This window comes from Tripterygium wilfordii, chromosome 2 (assembly GCF_013401445.1).
Source record: "Tripterygium wilfordii isolate XIE 37 chromosome 2, ASM1340144v1, whole genome shotgun sequence".
In the NCBI taxonomy this organism is placed as follows: Eukaryota; Viridiplantae; Streptophyta; class Magnoliopsida; order Celastrales; family Celastraceae; genus Tripterygium; species Tripterygium wilfordii.
In genome coordinates this window covers 11,414,782-11,434,947 of record NC_052233.1, presented here as the reverse complement: position 1 = coordinate 11,434,947, position 20,166 = coordinate 11,414,782, and the positions used below count along the sequence as shown (strand labels likewise).

The 20,166-nt window shown below is 38.5% G+C and overlaps 2 protein-coding genes across 2 annotated transcripts; one reads left to right on the top strand and one right to left on the bottom strand.

The window, feature by feature from the left end:
• Positions 1-340: 340 nt before the first annotated feature.
• Positions 341-6,705, bottom strand: LOC120013520 (synaptotagmin-1-like). The gene is made up of 12 exons (XM_038865357.1): positions 6,377-6,705; positions 5,471-5,569; positions 5,315-5,365; positions 5,085-5,208; positions 4,220-4,338; positions 4,001-4,102; positions 3,582-3,656; positions 2,701-2,777; positions 2,375-2,621; positions 1,953-2,303; positions 1,364-1,495; positions 341-716 (listed from the first exon to the last, which is right to left on the bottom strand). The coding sequence occupies exons 1-12, from the start codon at positions 6,485-6,487 to the stop codon at positions 585-587; spliced, it is 1,620 nt and encodes a 539-aa protein (XP_038721285.1). The 5' UTR covers positions 6,488-6,705; the 3' UTR covers positions 341-584.
• Positions 6,706-7,892: 1,187 nt separating this feature from the next.
• Positions 7,893-19,528, top strand: LOC119982700 (E3 ubiquitin-protein ligase UPL3-like). Its single transcript, XM_038826205.1, has 18 exons — positions 7,893-9,266; positions 9,592-9,702; positions 9,865-9,981; positions 10,065-10,235; positions 10,308-10,469; positions 11,357-11,605; positions 11,691-11,812; positions 11,904-13,332; positions 13,693-13,788; positions 14,628-16,181; positions 16,295-16,519; positions 16,606-16,710; positions 17,536-17,616; positions 17,706-17,774; positions 17,871-17,999; positions 18,616-18,738; positions 18,867-19,088; positions 19,268-19,528. The coding sequence occupies exons 1-17, from the start codon at positions 8,361-8,363 to the stop codon at positions 18,930-18,932; spliced, it is 5,715 nt and encodes a 1,904-aa protein (XP_038682133.1). The 5' UTR covers positions 7,893-8,360; the 3' UTR covers positions 18,933-19,088; positions 19,268-19,528.
• The last annotated feature ends 638 nt before the right edge of the window (positions 19,529-20,166 follow it).

Genomic DNA, 20,166 nt, shown 5'->3' with positions numbered 1-20,166 from the left:
TCAGAAACCGGAATTCCTTCTCCCCTCCCCTTCTGGATCTTTGACCAAGGCATCGGAAGCGATATTAGTCACATCCCATGAATTATCATGATCGTATTGATCCTGCTACATCATCAAGTCATCGTTTAACCTCACAGCATATGATTGTGATTCTTATGGTATACCACATCAGCGTATTTGTACTTCTGAATATTTTTTCATCGGTGTGATATGATCGTATCTAAACCGCTGAATATTTTCTTGTCATGACATGCTTGATCCACTGAATATTTCCACTCGCAAACACAATCCTCTATTAGCAGAATACTACATCAAAGTTTCAAAATCATGTAGACCAGTGTTCCCAGATTTGGCAGTACTGTCAACTCTCATATATATCCTGTAACACCTCCACAGAGTCTGGAATAAAAACCAGAAAACAAAAAGGCATAGCAGGAACAAGGGAATATTTGAAATTGCATCATTATTACAACCCTGTACAATCAAATTTATATGGTAGAACAGCAGCATTTTTAAAACTTGAATTCACATCAAAATCCGAGTTCTCTTTTTCCGTCTCTGGAAAAATTAACAAGATAGAGAGCTCAAGTAGCAGTTCTCCATTGCAATTCGATCTGTAAACGGCCATTCTTTGAGTCTATGAGATGGTGCTTCTCATTGATTCGTTTGTTCGTGACGACATCTGCTAGACTAATATCAGCATAACCTAAACATTCCTGTCAAGAAAAAAATTTAGTTCGATTACTCCTTCTACAAATAAAGAAACCTTGAATGTAGAGTAAACCCTTATGGTAATAGTAGAGCACACAATTCAACTATACACGGTAATAGCAAGAGTAAATTCGACAACACTTTGAGTAAGCACAGCATGCTCTTCCATATTCAGAGAAAAGCAACCCAAGATGAAATTTAAAAAGTTTATGTTATCACATCGTAGGAATGGATTAAAGAGGAGCGATGTATGCTTTAGAGGGGTGGAGCGGTCCTGGTGTAATTTTGTGAGGTTTTGGTTTAATACCTTGTGTTTCTAGTCTAGAAGTGAGGATCAGCCGATCAAGGGGTCTGTGATGTTGTCGAGCGTTTAATTCATACTCTGTAACTCTGAGCTCTTGGGAACCTTCTTGGTGCCTAGGTTTTTGTTTATACATGCCTTTTTCCATTCAATTTTCTTTAATAAGTAGGAGCATGTGTTGCATTGCCAAAAGCATGCACAACAATGTTAAGATCTGTCAATCAAGAAAGGAGATAGATCTAGAGCAACATTACCCTCTAATCATCAAACATAAAATAACAATCTTTCCTTATTCAATTCATGTGACATGTGAAATGCACGAAGTGAAGTAAAAACTATGCAGATCTGTACCTTAGGATGCAACAGACCAATCCTTGAAGAGCTGCTAAGAACTTCCACGTGCATTTTATCATTAGTCGGAGGCTCTTCAAGTGTAAAGTGGAACTCCTCCTCCCATCTTGGATCTCTGTTCTTCTTCACATGCTGTGACAGCAAAATGACAATAGTCACCACAAATTTAATCCATTATAAAGTTTCATACTGCACACATTTTACATAATTCTGAAAGACAATACATTCACCACACCCTCCAATTGAAATTACAAGAAAAAATATGCCACCAGGGTATGAGGCCATTGCCTCAATATTTATATTTCCCACAGTATTAAAGCATTATCGATAATGGATGGATTCATAGAATCATTAAAGATTATCCACAAATAGTATATATTTGAGGGACAAACAAGGTTTCACGAACAAAATTCTAATATAATTAATTTGTGAACTTTTAAGAGATATATGAAGATTTCAAATTTACTACATTAGGTAAACAAAATCTAAACAACTTACGTGCACAATGCTCCTGCAGTGGGCATATTACTACATTCCCTTAGAAAAAAAATTATAGACACATGGAGAGATGTGCATCTTATAATCGTACCTTAGTTTTTCTTTCCTCGCCTCTAAATAGAAGCCTCACATACGGATTGGTGTGATGCTTTCCTTCAAGATCTTGAGCTTCATGGACTATAACCACTAGAAGGCCTCCACCATCAGGTGTTCCATCAGGAGCGTTTTGTACAGACTGAGAATCTTCAAAACCTTGGGGTAAGTCGTCCTCTTTGAAAGGTTTATATGTCAACTCCACAATGAGATGCCCGCGATGTTTTTCATTCTGAGGATCATCCACTACCATAGTTTTAAGGAGATCAAGGGTCATAACCTTTGGCTCATCTGGTGGTAGATCTTTCAAGGGAACCTCATTCATACCCATTTTATCATGTTTGCCAACCTGTGGAAAAGAATGCAAGACTTTAGATAAATCATAAATGAAAATATACAGATGACTAAAAAAAATTATACCTGCTCCCAATCATAAACACGAAGCTCCAAAACCTGGGACTGGGGATCTTTCACAACCAAATTGAACTCTTCATTCCATTCAGGATTCAAGTTCTTATGCTTCACAGTGGTCTTCTTTGATGGAAGCTTATCCTCAGTGAGTTTTACCTTCACATAAGGGTCTGATGCACCTAGAAGATCTTTCTTCTTCAGCTTCATTGCCCTTAGAACTTTGACATGGAGAATTCCTACTGGCCTCTTCAATGCCCTAAAAGGTCCATTAAGTTTAGTCAGCTATGACATTAAAATGAAAATTGAAGATATAATTTGGGGATGCTAAAACACACTTAGCCGGATCCAGAACTTGTACTTCTAGGGTTTTGGGCCACAGATACATGTTGGCAACCTGATCTTTAATGAGCTCCTGTAGAATAAACCTTTCTCACCATTACTATCATGAACCGTTCAAAATTTGATAAGACACAAATACAAAACAAAATATACTTTATGGTGGGTTGACAAATTACCAAAAGGCAAAATAAAGAAAAAGAATTTGTAAAATTCTTTGTTTAGTTACATGGAGAAAGTGGAGACTGGACAGTCAACAGAAGGCATTGGATAATCAAAATGCTCTTTAAATCTCACCTAATCCAGAAAAAAAGTTTGGCAAGCCAGGAAGAAAAATTGGAAAAATGTTTCCATTTTTTGTCTGTATGTTTTAGGGAAATTCTTAAATAACATACAATTCACCCTTCCTAACACAGATATACAAATGTTTGGCACACTTCCACGCTATGCCAAACATTATTCTATTAGCAGTCCCCCCACCCCCTCATATTAGCAACATAAGCATTCAACTCCAAATCTGTTTGATTTATATTGTCTTTCAAAAATGTTTAAAGAGAGGCCATCATAGACGCCGTATTATGAAGAGATGGTGAAGTACATCAGACCATCTTACTGATTAAAACTCAGATTCAAAATATAAATTGATCACACAAATTCGTACATTCACTCATGAAAGAAGTAAGATTACAGACAAATCATGGCTTCATCATGTTACTTTGCAGACATTCTATCCAGGCATTCATGTCTTATATAGAATTGAATTTCACTGTACAGTTTAGTGCCTTAAACCATACTTAAAAAGACAAAGTTGACAAAAGCCGTGCATAAGAAATTTAATGGTCAAGTAAACGGATATGGCAAGTGTTTCAAGGTATCTTACCTGTACAAACCTGTACAGACCAGGTATTGACATAAGATCCGCACCTATAAGCTTTAGTCCAAAGTCAACATGTGGCTGCAAAGTCAAGAGCAATCATGAAAAGAGAATGTAATAGAAGTGTTAAGTTATCTATCATCCTAATACTCAACTAAAGTTTCACGAACCCATATCGACTTATGAGTAGAAGAATTTATAATAATTGACCAAAAATTCTATTTTAAAAATAAGTCTCCAATGCTGATAAAGATGAAAATGAGTCTTTCAACTCCCTGGGAGCACTGAGCAATGTGGGGTGATTTTTTTCCCCCACAGGCAGAAGTCCTTTCATGTCTACTGTGACTGACAAGCATATTGCATACTAGAAATAAAATGGAATAACAGATCTACCGAGGTTATTTTCTACAAAATATCTCACTTACCTTCTCCATCAGCGACACATAGATTTTCGCAAAGCAAGGAAAACTAGGAACTAGGGGCTTCAATGTGATCCGTGGTGAAGCAAACACTTGTAAATCCACCACCTGTTAACAACCAGATACTGCTTAACTAACAAGCACCTACAGTCCCACCACATATACATACAAAATGCAAATAGGTAAGCAGATATTGTTGGCTGAAAAGGAGAATAATTGAACAACCTGGGCAGTTGCTTTCAAACCAAAAGCTGTAACAGCAACTGTGACATTAGGATTTCCAGCCCATTTTATTGAAGGTTCCATTATAAGCTCCTTCTCATCAGTGACATAAACTTTCATACCTATCAATATGAAGAGCACGTTACAAGCATATAGGTTACATGGCTCAAAACAATCAATCATATAGGTTCACATAAAAGCAATTTCACCCAGATGTAAACATGTAATGCAGTATTAAACAAGCAAGAACACGTCACGCTGCTCGGTACAAGATCTGGCACAGTGTGAACAAGTTTTCTTAGCTTACTTATGAAAGCGGTAGATCAAATCAAACATGGTACTGTATATTCTATATGTATGTATGTAAAATTAACTTTGAAAATACATTATTAGATAATATATTCAAAACAAGTCACTCCTCAGAAAATACATCATTTTCAATATCCTGAAGCAATTAAACCATGCATCAGTCTGCTTGTGCAGCCAGCAAGATATAAAAAAATTTCCAAGGGACTTCCTTAAATCACAAAAAAATTACATATAGTAGTCTTGGGAGCAAGTGAGCAACCAATTACACAATTCTGGAACATGTGTTTCATGACCAGAAAAAAATTCCCAATATGCAATTCGTCAGGATTAGGGTGATTTATGGCAAACCTAAATTATATACTCCATTGGCACCACTACATCACATTTGATGGTGTCACTGTTTCGACTTTCTAGCCGTAAAAGAAAAAACTTAAAAAAAAAAACACTTTCAGACAAATGAAAATAACAAAGAACATGACATTAAAGCACTTCAAAAACTAGCAACAACAGATCCTAAATGAAATCATTGTAAAGTAAGGGATGTACTTGAAATACTAACCTTGAAAAGTTGGAGGAAGGGAACCTAAGGTAAGTGTCTCAAATTCAACAGATTCGATTTTATATTTGGGAATTTGCTCAGCAATTATTGGTGTAGCAATATTCTTCACGGTCTTGCAAATGGCCTTTGTAAAAATGCACGACAAAGCTAAAAATCTTAATATAAAAGATAAGGAAAAGAAATAAGCTAGCTATAAATGCCGAGAGTATTTTTCGACATAGAAATCCAACCTTGTCAAGGTAAGGCCACATATATTCAATGAACTTGTTTAGCCAGTCGACCTTCACAAATGGAACCATCACAAGTGAAATTGTAGAAATACAATGCAGTCAATAGCGATTAGATGTCATAGAATGAAATGGCAGAAACAACATGAATGTACATACTCGATCATAGTCTGGATTTTTCACCCAAAGTGGAATCTCTGGAAGCATATGTTGTAAAGTTTCAGAGTCCTGCTCAACCAGTGGACGAATCTCAGGATCCTGAACAAGCAAAGAGCAAGCAGGGCTTCAGCAAATTCACCAGATCTAACCCCCCACCCACACACACACAAGAAAAAAGAGAGAAGAAAACCGCAGTGAAACCTTTATCATTAGTGTTAAGACGGGTCATGCCATCAATAGAGCAAGAAAAGAAGTTACACACTTACACTGAGACCTTATAGATTGAGTTTCTCATTAACTTACAGAAACATCCCAAATGTACTTTTGCAGATTATTCCTTGATATTTCAATTCATCTATTACCCTATTTTTACAATCCATTTTGGATGAACCCAACAAGCAACCAATGTAGCTTATTTTCCAAATCCATGTGCTGCTTTGTCAGTTCATATACTACCATAATAACCTTGAGGGGAATTGAGAAGGTTAAATTAGTTTACTAAGCTTTACTCTCCAGGTTTCTTAGCCTAACATGACCCCGGTATTAAGGAGGCACGTCCATGAACAAAAAAGGTATGCATCAACAATCACAAATTCAAAATTTTCATCTCTAAGAAAGGCCAAATACAAGCATCTAGCATTCTATGTAACAGTTACGAACCTCCAATTAACTGTGTCCCATACCCTGTAATTTCGAAATCATACGCTATATTCTATTGTTGAATCTAATTTAAACCGAATGACAACCCTGCATCCTTCCATTTTCTCAGCAACCATGGAGAAAAATACAAAAAACACAAAGGACGGATGGAAACGAGCATTGTATTGATCGACAATATAATTATAATGCCATTTCGATAGAATGCAGAAAAAAAAAAACAAGAGAAACACAGAGAAAGAGAGACACCTTCACATCGCTGGGCTGCAAATATATGAAAAGATAGTAGCCAACCCCGAGACCAAGGAAAATCCCAACTCCGAATCCACAAAAACCGAATATAGTGCTGAAGAACCCCATCGCCGGTGATTCTCTTGATCCACAATCCCCCCCCTCGAATTCTCCTTCAGATCATCACCAACTTCTCCGCTAAATTAAACAAAAATGTGAACTAAGACAAGAATTACTAGCACGAAATACCGTTCTTTGTTTTACGTGAAATGTCAATGCATTGGATGCATTGTACCGGCTGGCGATCCAAATTCGAAAACCAAACTTTTTCGTGTTTTCAGAAAAACAAACAAGTGTTATATACTTATATTCTTTGTTGCGGAGTGTGGGTCAGGGAGAGGATCGGATGGAGCCCGGCCTACTCGTATAGTACACGTAGCGGATAATCTACGCGATAGATTTTGATTGATTAGAACGTTTGGTTTTCTAGTCGGACACGGACTGTTCTTTTCGAGAAGTCACAGTAATCTGCCACGTCTCACGATGGTTTTCCATCTTTTTTGACCTTGGCCGTTCAATTATGTCCCGTTGGGCTATTTGAATGGGCTCAAAAATTTGTTCATCGTCCAGTTGGGTTATTTGAATGGGCTCAAAATTTGTTCATGGTTCCGTTGGGCTATTTTCCCTGCATGGATAAATGTAGGGATGGAAAAAAAAAGGGTTCCAAGTCAATACCAGCCACCAGGTCGAACGGGATAGGGGGACTGGAATTAACAAATGCAATGGTTGCTTATTTGCTGGACCAATAAAAATATTGACCCGGTCATATCTTTATTATATAAAAAGTCAAGTCAAACCCGTATTCTAATACAATCACATCATCAAAATACATATTTCAATACAACCACATCAACAAAACACAAATTTCTATATAATTTATCTTCCCACCCAACATGGAGGCCAACAACATTCTATTCCTCCATATCATCCACAACAAAACTACACAAAAATATCAAATATCAATACATCCACATCAACAAAACACTTATCCCAATACAGCCACATAAGCAAAACACATTTTACAATACAACCACATCAGCAAAAGACAACATCTTTGTTGGCCCAATGACACTTTACCATTGCATTTGCCCTTAGTCCAACTAATTCCACCAAATAATTGGTGGAATAATTCTAGCCAATTTTTTTTTCAAGTCGAACGATAGCATGGGTCCAAACTTTAATCGAGATTGAATTTTGGACGTACCAAATTGACAAAACTTGAATTGATTTAAATTTGGATAAATAAATTAGACTATAACCCAATCCGTGTTAAGGTTTGTTTGAATAAATAAATTGGATAAAAAAAATTTTGTGTTTGAATCTTAATTTTGAACATATACTTTATATTAAACTTGATTTAATTCGAGTAGTATAAATTTGATCATTTAGACGGGACATCACCCCTAGATAAAAGTTTTAAAAAAGTATATCCTAGATGGTCCATAGAGACTACCCTCTCCCAAGTAGCTGAGAGGTTGACCATTGATGTGGAGTTGTGGACAGCTGAACTTGATCCAGACGGACTAAAACGCAGACGTCTTCACCGCCATGCAACAAAAAGCCCGATTTCACTCCCTCATATATTCTTCTTCCTCCTTATAAAACATTATTATAAAACGATCTCCGCACCAAACCCAATTTCTCTCCCTTATTCCCTCGGTTCTCAGTAGGGTTGCTATTCTCTCTCTTCGTGAATCACAGAAAGAATTCGAAGAATTTGATTTGTGATTACTTTTCTTGTTCGAATCTTTTTGAAAGAATTTAGGGTTAAGGTTAAGCTGGTTGGTATTTGCTAGGGTTTGAGATTGGGGGGTCTTGGTATCAATTAAGCTGATTTTGATTAATTTTAATTAAGGGTTAGAATCAGATGTGGGGAGATTATCGATCTGGTGCCTCGTGATTGCGAGCGAGCCGTCAAATTGAGGGGTGGTTTGGTAATTGTATGGAAACTCGGAGCCGGAAGCGGGCGGAGGCCACTTCAACAGCGCCTTCTTCATCTTCCTCCGCTGGTCCAACCACCCGTTCTAATAAACAAGCTCGACTTTCTGCTACAGTGTCCTCCACCTCCTCTTCGTTCGCCAACGTAACGCCCACTCCCACCATTCGCTCCCGTGCATCATCTCGTTCTGCTACCGCCACTGCAGCTGCCACCAACGGTACTGCTCTCATGGACTCAACGGTTGATTCATCGTATGGGTCAAGACGTGATCGCCGGACTAGAAATTCTGATAGGGACGGTTCTGCCAGTAATGATAAAGGCAAAGAGAAAGAGCACGAAGTTAGGGGAAGAGATAGGGACCGGGACATAGAAAGGGAGGCCGAGAGAATGCTGGGTTTAAACATGGAATCTGGACACGGTGGGGATGACGATGATAACGACAGTGAGGGTGGAGTCGGGATATTGCACCAGAATCTGACATCTGCGAGTAGTGCGCTTCAAGGGCTGTTGAGGAAGCTTGGGGCTGGACTGGACGATCTGCTTCCATCTTCAGGTGTGGGCTCGGCTTCATCATCACACCAGAGCGGGAGGCTGAAGAAGATTCTGTCTGGATTGCGTGCTGACGGGGAGGAGGGGAAACAGGTTGAGGCATTAACCCAGCTTTGCGATTTGCTCTCTATTGGGACTGAAGACTCTCTTAGCACCTTTTCTGTGGACTCTTTTGTGCCGGTGCTTGTTGGACTGCTTAACCATGAGAGCAATCCTGACATCATGTTACTCGCCGCCAGGGCCCTTACTCATCTATGTGATGTGCTTCCGTCCTCTTGTGCTGCAGTGGTGCATTATGGGGCTGTTTCATGCTTTTGTGCAAGGTTGCTCACTATAGAGTACATGGACTTGGCTGAACAGGTTAGTAATGTTGAATGGAATTGTACGAAAGTTGATATTTAATTAAATATATTTCTGGTGGTCACTTTACTGGGAATGTAAAAAATGGTTGATGTTTTCAAGTAAATGTAAACTGTATTTGGTCCAAGCTTGCGTCCCTAGAAGGAATATGTCCTGGTCAGAATAAGAAAAAACAGGTTATTGCAATTTGCAAGTGGCAATAGTAGTTCTTAGATTTGGCTGGGACTATTGTTGATTTGTTGTGACGTGGAAATAAACAACTGTTTGGGTGTTACTTTTGCCCTTTATCATATGATGATATTAATGGTCTTTATGATCTATACAGTCTCTGCAAGCACTGAAGAAGATATCTCAGGAGCATCCAACTGCATGTCTGAGAGCTGGGGCTCTTATGGCTGTGCTTTCATATCTGGATTTCTTCTCCACCGGAGTCCAGGTAATCACTTGTGAAGTTTCAACTGTTTCAGTTGATCTTCTTTACTGAGAGACGAGCTCATTCTGCATCTTTGATTCTCATGAAATTCTCTTACTTTTTTTTTACCTTTTTATGTATTCTAATTAAGGTTCTTTATTTGTTATATTGTGTATTGTGCTTCAGCGAGTAGCATTGTCTACAGCAGCGAATATGTGTAAGAAACTGCCTTCAGATGCAGCTGACTTTGTGATGGAGGCTGTTCCCCTCTTGACAAATCTTCTCCAGTATCATGATTCAAAGGTTAGGATTTTACAACATGGTCATCATTTCGACAAACTGATGTTCCTCTCCTGTTAATCTCATACAAATTACTGTATTTGTAGGTTTTAGAGCATGCCTCCGTTTGCTTGACTAGAATAGCTGAAGCCTTCGCATCCTCTCCAGATAAATTAGATGAACTATGTAATCATGGATTGGTCACACAAGCTGCTTCTCTAATCTCCACCAGTAACTCTGGCGGGGGGCAGGCATCTCTCAGTGTGCCAACGTATACGGTAACTTCAAGTGATCTTTGATTTAATATTTTTCCTGCTTGAATGTTATTGTTCTGACTTTGGGGCATGCAGGGGCTGATACGGCTGCTTTCCAGTTGTGCAAGTGGGTCTCCCTTGGGAGCCAAAACCTTATTGCTTCTCGGTATCAGTGGAATTCTTAAAGATATTCTCTCAGGCTCTGGTGTTTCTGCTAATGCTTCTGTTTCACCAGCTTTAAGTCGACCAGCAGAGCAGGTACTTCCTGCGTTTTTTGTTAACATTTGTTTTATCTTCTTCCCCTCTGGCTGATGTATGCTGGGATTCAGTTGTTTTCTTCTTCCACAATTTCCTTTGCATTAATTATGCAATCTCTCTGTAATTACCAAGAACCTTATCTTAAAGCAAGACAATTAGCTCTTAAACTCTAAATTTTTATCTAATATATGAAGAGCTGAACTAAAAGGAAGCTGCTAAATAACTTTAGTTGTGTTTTGTTTATATGTTATTAGAATATTTCTAATTACCTTTTAAAATAGGTTTACTTAAGTAGGGATCTATATTTATGCTACCTCTGCTTGTGAACATCTGTAAGAACTGATGCCAGAAATTTTCTGATATTTATCTTGTGATGCTGGCAGTTGTTGAATGCTTTAAATGCTATGCAAACATGGCTAGTGAACTTGTCTCTTTGTAAACCTCAATCTTTCCTACAATTCTAACACCGCCTAAAGTGCATGCTATTGAAATGAATGAATGAAATCCTCAGGGATTGAAAACTCTACCGGCTGCATTTATGGCTTCTGGTGCATAAGTGGATTATGGTTTCCATGACTGCTTTAAGAATTAAAGTTTTCAATTGTAGATAGGGAATCTGCTATTGATAATGTTAGAACAAGCCTTTTATTTGTTTGCATGAGTTGGGATTCTTATCAGTTGCAATGTAGCATGCGATCCTTCTGGGTCTGTTAGTGGCTGACAGATTCGAGTAGTAGTTGTTAGATAGGTCTTGCATCATGATTGCTGTCTACATGTCATGAACTTGGTGGGTCATGCTGGGTTCTGAATCTCCCAGTGTACTGCTTTTCATTTAGATATAACTATCATTATTGTTGTTGTTAATATTATTATTATTTTTTTGCCAGATTTTTGAGATTGTGAATCTAGCAAATGAGCTTCTCCCTCCTCTGCCACAAGGAACGATTTCCCTCCCAGCGAGCTTCAATATGTTTGTTAAGGGGTCTATTGTGAACAAGTCTCCTGCCAGTAGTTCTGGAAAGCAAGATGACATAAATGGTAATGGTCAATTGGCTTCAGCTCGTGAAAAGATATTAAATGATCAGCCTGAGCTTCTGCAGCAATTTGGAATGGATCTTCTGCCTGTTTTGATTCAGGTTGGTTTCAATCTTACTTTTCTATGTTTGGTTCATTGCATTTGTTTATAGTTATATGATATAATTGGTTATCTTCTCAAACCAGATATATGGTTCTAGTGTCAATAGTCCTGTTCGCCACAAGTGTCTCTCAGTTATTGGAAAGTTGATGTATTTCAGCCCTGCAGAGATGATTCAATCTTTATTAAGTGCGACAAACATTTCAAGGTATACTTATTTTGTAGTAATGATTGTGTTTGTGAAATAATGTGTGTGCGGACCAATTCTTATTGATTTTTGTTGATATCGGATCAATTAGTTTTTTAGCTGGTGTTCTAGCATGGAAAGATCCACATGTTTTGGTTCCTGCTCTCCAAATTGCTGAGATTCTTATGGATAAACTTCCTGGGATTTTTTCAAAGATGTTTGTGCGGGAAGGTGTGGTTCATGCTGTTGACCAACTTATCTTAGCTGGAAACCCAAATACTGTTTCTGTCCAAGCATCTTCTGCTGAGAAGGACAATGATTCATTGGCAGGCATGTCATCTCGCTCTAGGCGCTATCGACGACGAAATGGTAATTCAAATCCTGAAGGAAACTCCGTGGAAGAATCTAACAATCCTGTCTCAAATGGGTCACCTCCAAGTTCTGTAGATATACCAAATGTTAATACCAGTCTCCGCATGACAGTCAGCTCAAGTGCCAAAGCTTTTAAGGACAAATTCTTTCCTTCAGCGCCAGGGACTGTTGAAGTTGGAGTTACTGAGGATCTTATACATTTAAAGAACCTATGCATGAAGTTGAATGTTGGTGTTGATGACCAAAAGACCAAAGCAAAAGGGAAATCGAAAGCTTTTGGATCTCGTCCTTCTGAGAACTCTACTAATAAGGAAGAATACTTGATTGGGGTGATATCTGAAATGCTAACTGAACTAAGCAAAGGGGATGGTGTATCAACTTTTGAGTTCATCGGCAGTGGTGTCGTTGCAGCTTTGCTGAATTATTTTTCGTGTGGCTACTTTTCAAGGGAAAGAATATCAGAAGCTAATCTTCCCAAGCTTCGGCAACAAGCACTTAGAAGGTTTAAATCATTTGTTGCTGTAGCACTTCCTTCCAGTATTGATCACGGAAGTATAGCTCCAATGACCATCTTAGTTCAGAAACTTCAGAATGCTTTGTCTTCCTTGGAGCGCTTCCCTGTTGTTCTTAGCCATTCATTGAGGTCGTCCACCGGAAGTGCTCGTCTTTCTTCTGGATTAAGTGCATTATCCCAGCCTTTTAAGTTGCGTCTATGTCGAGCCCAGGGGGAAAAGTCTCTCCGCGATTATTCTTCAAATGTTGTACTTATTGATCCATTAGCAAGCTTGGCAGCTGTTGAAGACTTTCTCTGGCCGCGAGTTCAGCGAGGTGAATCTGGTCAAAAGCCCTTGGCAGCTGCAGGAAACTTTGAGTCGGGTACCACACCTGCTGGAGCTGACACTTCGTCTCTGTCTACTTCAACTCCTGCTTCAGCTCGTCGTCAGTCGACAAGATCCAGGACGTCTGTTAACATTGGAGATACATCTAAAAAGGAATCATTACAAGAGAAAAGCAAATGCTCTTCAAAGGGAAAGGGTAAAGCTGTTTTGAAGACCACTCAAGAAGAATCGAGGGGTCCTCAAACAAGGAATGCTGCTCGTAGAAGAGCTTCCCTAGATAAAGATGCGCAGGTGAAACCTGTAACGGTAAATGAAGACTCTAGTTCTGAGGTATGTTACAATTTACATCGCACCATAGTGCAAAATTTTGTAACCATGAAGGTTTGTTGAATGTTGGTGTTTTTTCTGGTTTATCTTGTGGTTGATTTCAATAACAAAGAGTTGTGGATTATCATAATTCACTTTAGATTTGACTTAATTTGGTACTGGTATATACTATATTGTTTATAATTTGGAATGCACTCTTTTATGTCATGGGTTGAAAATGCATAGTCAATTTAAACATTTACAATAACAAAGAGTTGTGGTTGATTAGCATAATTGACAGTACGTGTAGCATTCGCCCCCTTATGTTGGTGATCTTGCTTTTCTAGTGATTTTCTTATTTTCTGTTACTATATCTTGATGTAGGATGAGGAATTGGATGCATCACCTGTTGAGATTGACGAAGCTCTAGTGATTGGAGATGATGATATATCTGACGATGAAGATGATGACCATGATGATGTATGTTGCCTGAACGCTTTATCTCAGTTCCATTAGTAGCCCACAATGTAGGATATGAAACCCGAACCCCTATCTTTATTGTTTTCTTTTTCCTTTCTCTCCTTTAAGTGGTGTATTGGTGAAGATACCGTTTGGTATTCTCAAGTTAGTTGTGTGCTCTGTTTGGGACATTTTGAATGAATGGAGTTAATTTTTGGGCTGCATTTTTGGAGTTCCTAGAGAATAGTTAGGGAATTGGAACATGCTGCCCTGCTTAAAAAATTTATGGCTATTACGTGGAGCATTTTCACATTGACGGGTGTAAAGATTTTTTTGCTTGTTCCTTTTAGGATTAGCTGAAAAAGATTCATGATAGGAAGTAAGCGAAAATTGTTAACTTGAAGTGTGAGGAATAGATGTGGATTTTGTGGGAACAAGGCAACAAGGCAACAAGCCTTTGTGCTTTGTAATGATTCTGTAAAGCTTGGAAAATTTTATTTAAAAAAAAAATGCTTGAATCCAATTTTGAAGGTGAATAAAATGGATCAAGGTCCTATGGGTATTGGGTAGATAAAGTTGACGATAGCAAGGTAAAATCTTGCTTTTTTAGGTGTGTGTTCTCTTTCCTTTTCCCCATTGCCTACCAATAAAAAGAAAAAAAGTTGAAATATTGCTTTTACTCGTCTCTTAGGGAGAAAACAGGCAAGTGAATTAAATAGTGATTCTCTTCTTTCCTATTTTTTAGATGCATTGAAGTTCTCTGTATAAACTTGCAAGAGCAACAGTGTAAATTATTCACCTTTGTTTTTACAATTTCTCTTACTGGGCTATCTGTGATTTCCCCTGGCATCCACAAACAGTTACTAGGAGATGATTCTCTTCCAGTTTGCATTGCTGACAAGGTACATGATGTAAAATTGGGAGATGCACCGGAGGATAACGCTGTTGCATCAGCAAGTAGTGATAGCCAAGCCAATCCCACTTCTGGTTCTAGTAGCAGAGCTGCTACTGCCAGGGGCACAGATTCTACTGATTTAAGGGGTGGAAGTGCATATGGTTCAAAAGGTGCAATGTCATTTGCTGCTGCTGCCATGGCTGGGCTTGGATATGCTAATGGCAGAGGCATCAGGGGAGGCAGAGATCGGCAGGGACGTCCTTTATTTGGTGTTTCAAACGACCCTCCAAAACTAATATTTACTGCTGGTGGGAAGCAACTTAACAGGCATCTAACTATCTACCAAGCCATTCAACGGCAACTCGTGCTTGATGAGGATGATGATGAAAGATATGGTGGCAGTGGTTTCCTATCCAGTGATGGAAACCGGCTGTCGGGTGATATATATACCATCACATACCAGAGGGGAGATGGCCAAGCTTCTGGTGGGGGATCTACTTCTGCAAATACATCAAAATCTGCAAAATCTGGCTCTTCGAAGTCCAACTCTGATTCTCATTTGCTGCGGATGTCACTTTTGGATAGCATTTTGCAAGGTGAACTTCCTTGTGATATGGATAAATCAAATCCTACTTATGCTATATTGGCACTTTTGCGAGTACTAGAGGGTCTGAACCAGTTGTCATCTCGTTTAAGAGCCCAAATAGTTTCTGGGAATTTCGCTGAGGGAAAGATTTTGAGTTTAGATGAATTGGGTACTACTGGGGTTAGGGTTTTGCCTGAGGAATTTATTAGCAGCAAGCTCACTCCTAAACTGGCTAGGCAAATTCAGGATGCGCTTGCTTTGTGCAGTGGGAGTCTTCCTTCATGGTGTTACCAATTGACGAAAGCATGTCCTTTTTTGTTTCCCTTTGAGATCCGACGACAGTACTTCCATTCTACTGCTTTTGGGTTGTCTCGTGCATTGTATCGTCTTCAGCAGCAGCAGGGTGCTGATGGCCATGGATCAACTAATGAAAGGGAGGTGAGGGTTGGAAGATTACAACGCCAGAAAGTTCGCGTCTCTAGGAATCGAATTTTGGATTCAGCTGCCAAGGTAATGGAGATGTATTCTAGTCAAAAAGCTGTTCTTGAAGTAGAGTATTTTGGTGAAGTTGGCACTGGATTGGGCCCCACTTTGGAGTTCTACACTCTTCTAAGTCATGATCTTCAAAAAGTTGCTCTAGGAATGTGGAGGTCACTTTCTACTGATAAATCTTCTATGGAAATCGATGAAGATGAAGAGAAAAAGGGTAAAACCAATGATTCAGCTGTTGGTCATGGGGGTCTTGTCCAAGCCCCTCTTGGATTGTTTCCTCGGCCTTGGTCTCCGAATGTTGATGTTTCTGAGGGCAGCCAATTCTATAAAGTTCTCGAGTACTTCCGGCTGCTTGGGCGTGTGATGGCCAAAGCTCTTCAAGATGGGCGGCTTTTGGACCTCCCTCTGTCGACAGCTTTTTACAAGCTTGTACTTGGTCAAGTATGTTGATTGTACCTCCTGATTGGCATTTCCTCTCTCTGGGTTGCAAGATAAATGGTCGTGTATTCTTTAATTGGTTTTTATGGCTCTGATCATTTTATTGACCCTTGCAGGAGCTTGATTTGTATGATATTCTTTCTTTTGATGCTGAAGTTGGGAAGACTTTACAAGAATTTCATGCACTTGTTTGTCGTAAACAGTTTTTAGAATCACTAGATGGTGATAATTGTGATGCAATTGCTGAATTATGTTTTCGTGGGGCCCCAATCAAAGATCTTTACTTGGATTTTACTCTGCCTGGCTATCCAGACTATATATTGAAAACCGGGGATGAAAATGTATAGATTATACCCCTGTAATATTTTACTCTAATTTCTCTTTATTGTTTCCTCTTCAAGATAATTAGAGACATTATAATTTTCAGGTTGACATCAACAACTTGGAGGAGTACATATCCTTGGTAGTTGATGCGACTGTGAAGACTGGAGTTGCACGTCAAATGGAAGCATTTAGAGCTGGGTTCAATCAGGTAGAGTGCTGTCAGTACAATCTTTTAATTAGTTGTTCAATGAAATGAAGTCTCATGTTCTTTTGGACTTCTGCATCATTTGCATTTGGATAGTGATATTCTGACGTCTTGCATTGTTTATGCAGTTCTCATATCGTCTCTATGTTGTGACGTATGAATGTGGCTAATTACTTTCTCTAGTTGTGGTGGGACACTCTTTAGTCTTTGGTCCAATGGCATGCCCACTGTTATTGTTGATTTGTGCTTAATGATATAGATTTGAGTTCGTAAATGTGTGCTTTAGTGGCAACCCCTCAGAGGCTTACTACTAGTACAAGTTGTGAAGCTCTGTGCCACACTGTCCAAAGGGCGGGAGTTCTTATTCTTAACCCCGTTGAACAATAATAATAAAAAAAGTTGGGCACCCACTTTGGCTCCTTTATTCATGATAAATCTTGTTTTAGTATTTGAAAGAAAAGGAGCGGGGGGTTGAAGAATGTTGTACTAACCACAAAATTGAGTCAGAAATATTGATGACACAACAAGGTTCGGAGTTCTTTATGTTCCCCCAAAATCTTCGGATCTGCTCTAGTACATCCCTTTTCTCATGAGTGTTTCGATGGCCATGGTCTGTCTGCATGTTAAATATGTGCATTGTTGAATGCCAGAATGAAGTTATTTTGGGTACTTCCTTGTGGTATTATTTACATCACTTTCCCTTTGCGTATCCTGTTTTGTGCTCTTTTTGTTTTTGGCTTAAATAAAAATTGTTTTTGTTTTCTGTATAATGTCTCATTTCCTGTATATGCGAGTCGGGACTCATTTGTTGTCCTGCATGATGATCAGGTCTTTGATATCTCATCATTACAAATATTTACTCCACATGAGTCGGATTATTTGCTTTGTGGACGTAGGGAGTTGTGGGAGGTAATTAGCTTTTACACTTGTGTGAACTTGTGCTAAATACTATTATGATTGTTAGTTGATCATGAAACTCATGTTTTAAACTTTTGCAGCCTGATACACTTGTTGACCATATAAAATTCGATCATGGCTACACTGCCAAGAGTCCTGCAATTGTTAATGTATGCTTTTTACCTTACCTATAGAATTTGTTGCTAAGCGATCTAATTCTGTTTAGCTGTGTAGCCTATTTATCCTCTTGTTTATGATGTCTTTAGTTGCTTGAGATTATGGGAGAACTCACAGCAGAGCAACAGCAGGCATTCTGCCAGTTTGTGACTGGCGCACCTAGGCTTCCACCTGGCGGTCTGGCAGTGCTGAATCCAAAGCTGACCATTGTGAGAAAGGTATGCTGAGTCCTTTGATATTGCATACATGGCCCAAACAAAGTAGTGAGGGGACTTCTGTTATTCTCTAAATTTGTTTGAATGAATTGTTGAAGTTCTGAAAGTGTTTACCTGTGTCAAATGACTTTCAAATGTGAATTCTTGGTTTCTCAATTCAAAGAGAGATTTTCGATTGCCTCTAGGTTGTAATGATCTTGACCTAAAATACTTTAAGACAAATTTCTTACGGGAAAGTAGCTAATCAAGGTGTGCTTCTGTTCCCTTATCATTTTGCAAGAAATTTCACAAAACTGCTCTCTCAAGGGTGCAAGGAAATTGGTGTTTGGCTTGGCAATGGTTTTATTATGATAATAATTTTCACTGATAAAGTAGATTTAAGGACAAATTTTTTAAATGGATGTGTGGAATTCGCTGAGAAAAAGGGGGGATGGGGTGGGGGCACAATATTAACATTTGTTTTTAAAATGAATGTTGTGTTTCAAAGCCGGGGAAAAAGGGAGCTGGGGTTGGGAGGCACAATATGAACATGTTTTTGTTGTTTAAAACAGAAAAATGCAAGGTAAAAGCCGCCTGCTTATGTGTGGCATGGTATTCATAGTTGCAATTTGTGGTGCAGCATTCTTCGACAGCAGGTCCTGCAGCATCAAATGGAACTGGTCTTACAGAAACTGTGGATGATGACTTGCCTAGTGTCATGACCTGTGCTAATTATTTGAAGCTTCCACCTTACTCTACCAAGGTACCAACTATGTATATATATTACTGGGTAAAAGGTTGAAATTAATTTTGCTTGCAGTTTTATGACTGTTTAGAACTGCTGGTTATTACACATTTCTGACTGCTGACAATTTTTTTGCTTTGAAACAGGAAATAATGTACAAGAAACTACTCTATGCTATTAGAGAAGGACAGGGGTCTTTTGATTTGTCATGAGTTTTTGAGGCTAACTGCTCGAGTTTATAAATTATGTCGGAAACACTATCAATGTCAATTTTCTTAAGTGGGATTAGTTGGGCAATGAAAGTGTAACCTGTTCCTCAAAGAATGGCTTTGGTTTTCCTGCCCTAAGAACTTATTGGCATCAACAAGGTTAGTAGCTTCTTCATGGAGGCTGACTGCTCCAATTTTACTGGGGGGTCCTTTGTTATGTATTCTGATTCTTATGTGCTGTAAAGAATTTTGTAATCATAAGTACTTTAAAAAAAATTATTTTTTTCCTACTTTGGTACCGTGCCCTGATTCCTAAAATTTGTTCTAATTGTGTTCAGGTGGGATTGCTGCATTTGTAAAGATGAATGTGGGAAAGGAGCTCCTCATCTCCCAAGGCTTGTAAATAAATAGGGGAAACAAATTTTACTCGTCTTCTTTTGAATGGTATGGCATAAAATGATGTATTCAAAAATAAAATTCATTGGAATATTGCTGTGCCTTATATTATTTTTATTTATATTGGAATTTGTTTCAGTTATATTATGTATCCTGGTTCGTTTTTCAGTAATGATAAGATTGAAGGGAAATATTCAGGATAAGAGTCTATGTTACATATGTGATTTGGTCGAAGATCGAAGAAGGTTTTTTTTTTTTTTTTTTTTTTTTTCCTTCTGTTACATAAATACACAAACATCAGGCCCCCATGCATATTTCAGCCTGAATTATCAATGCTTCCCCTATCAAAACTCTTGCGGGTGATTTATGTGTTTATTCTTCTGCCCTATGATGTGTATTTTTGAAGTATATAAATATGGGTGTAATATAACATGCTTACATTTATAGGAAGGCCCGAATGCCCTAGTGAAGGGTGGTGATATATTCAGGCAACAAGGCTTTGTTTTTGGTATCCGAGGGAGAACCACTGCAAAAGTGTAGTATTTAACATGACGAATCAAACGATTATTTTTTTTGAAACAAAAAATAAATTCAACATAAAAAAAAGCACGGAAATTTTAAACGATTGGATATAAACTCAAAAACATTCGATTTTTAATCATGATAAATTTGATGTCCGTTTCAAACAACAAAATACCATTGGATTATCATTCTAAATAACATTTAAGATTTTTTTCAAAATTCACCAATGTAGAACCAGTGCCAAGTGCATTGAGACCCTTGGACTGGAGAACGGTTGAGATTTTTGAACAGGGGCAAATGGTTGGGGAACCAATTTGGG

Bases quoted from the DNA above. Each gene is read 5' to 3' on its own strand.
- LOC120013520 (XM_038865357.1), bottom strand. From the start codon at position 6,487: ATGGGGTTCTTCAGCACTATATTCGGTTTTTGTGGATTCGGAGTTGGG. The intron at 2,304-2,374 runs GTATAATTTTTT...TCTTTTCCACAG, and splicing joins GTGTTTATGATTGGGAGCAG to GTTGGCAAACATGATAAAAT. The intron at 717-1,363 runs GTACAGATCTGC...TTTTCTTGACAG, and splicing joins TTGGTCTGTTGCATCCTAAG to GAATGTTTAGGTTATGCTGA.
- LOC119982700 (XM_038826205.1), top strand. From the start codon at position 8,361: ATGGAAACTCGGAGCCGGAAGCGGGCGGAGGCCACTTCAACAGCGCCT. The intron at 17,617-17,705 runs GTAATTAGCTTT...AAACTTTTGCAG, and splicing joins GACGTAGGGAGTTGTGGGAG to CCTGATACACTTGTTGACCA. The intron at 18,000-18,615 runs GTATGCTGAGTC...TTTGTGGTGCAG, and splicing joins AGCTGACCATTGTGAGAAAG to CATTCTTCGACAGCAGGTCC.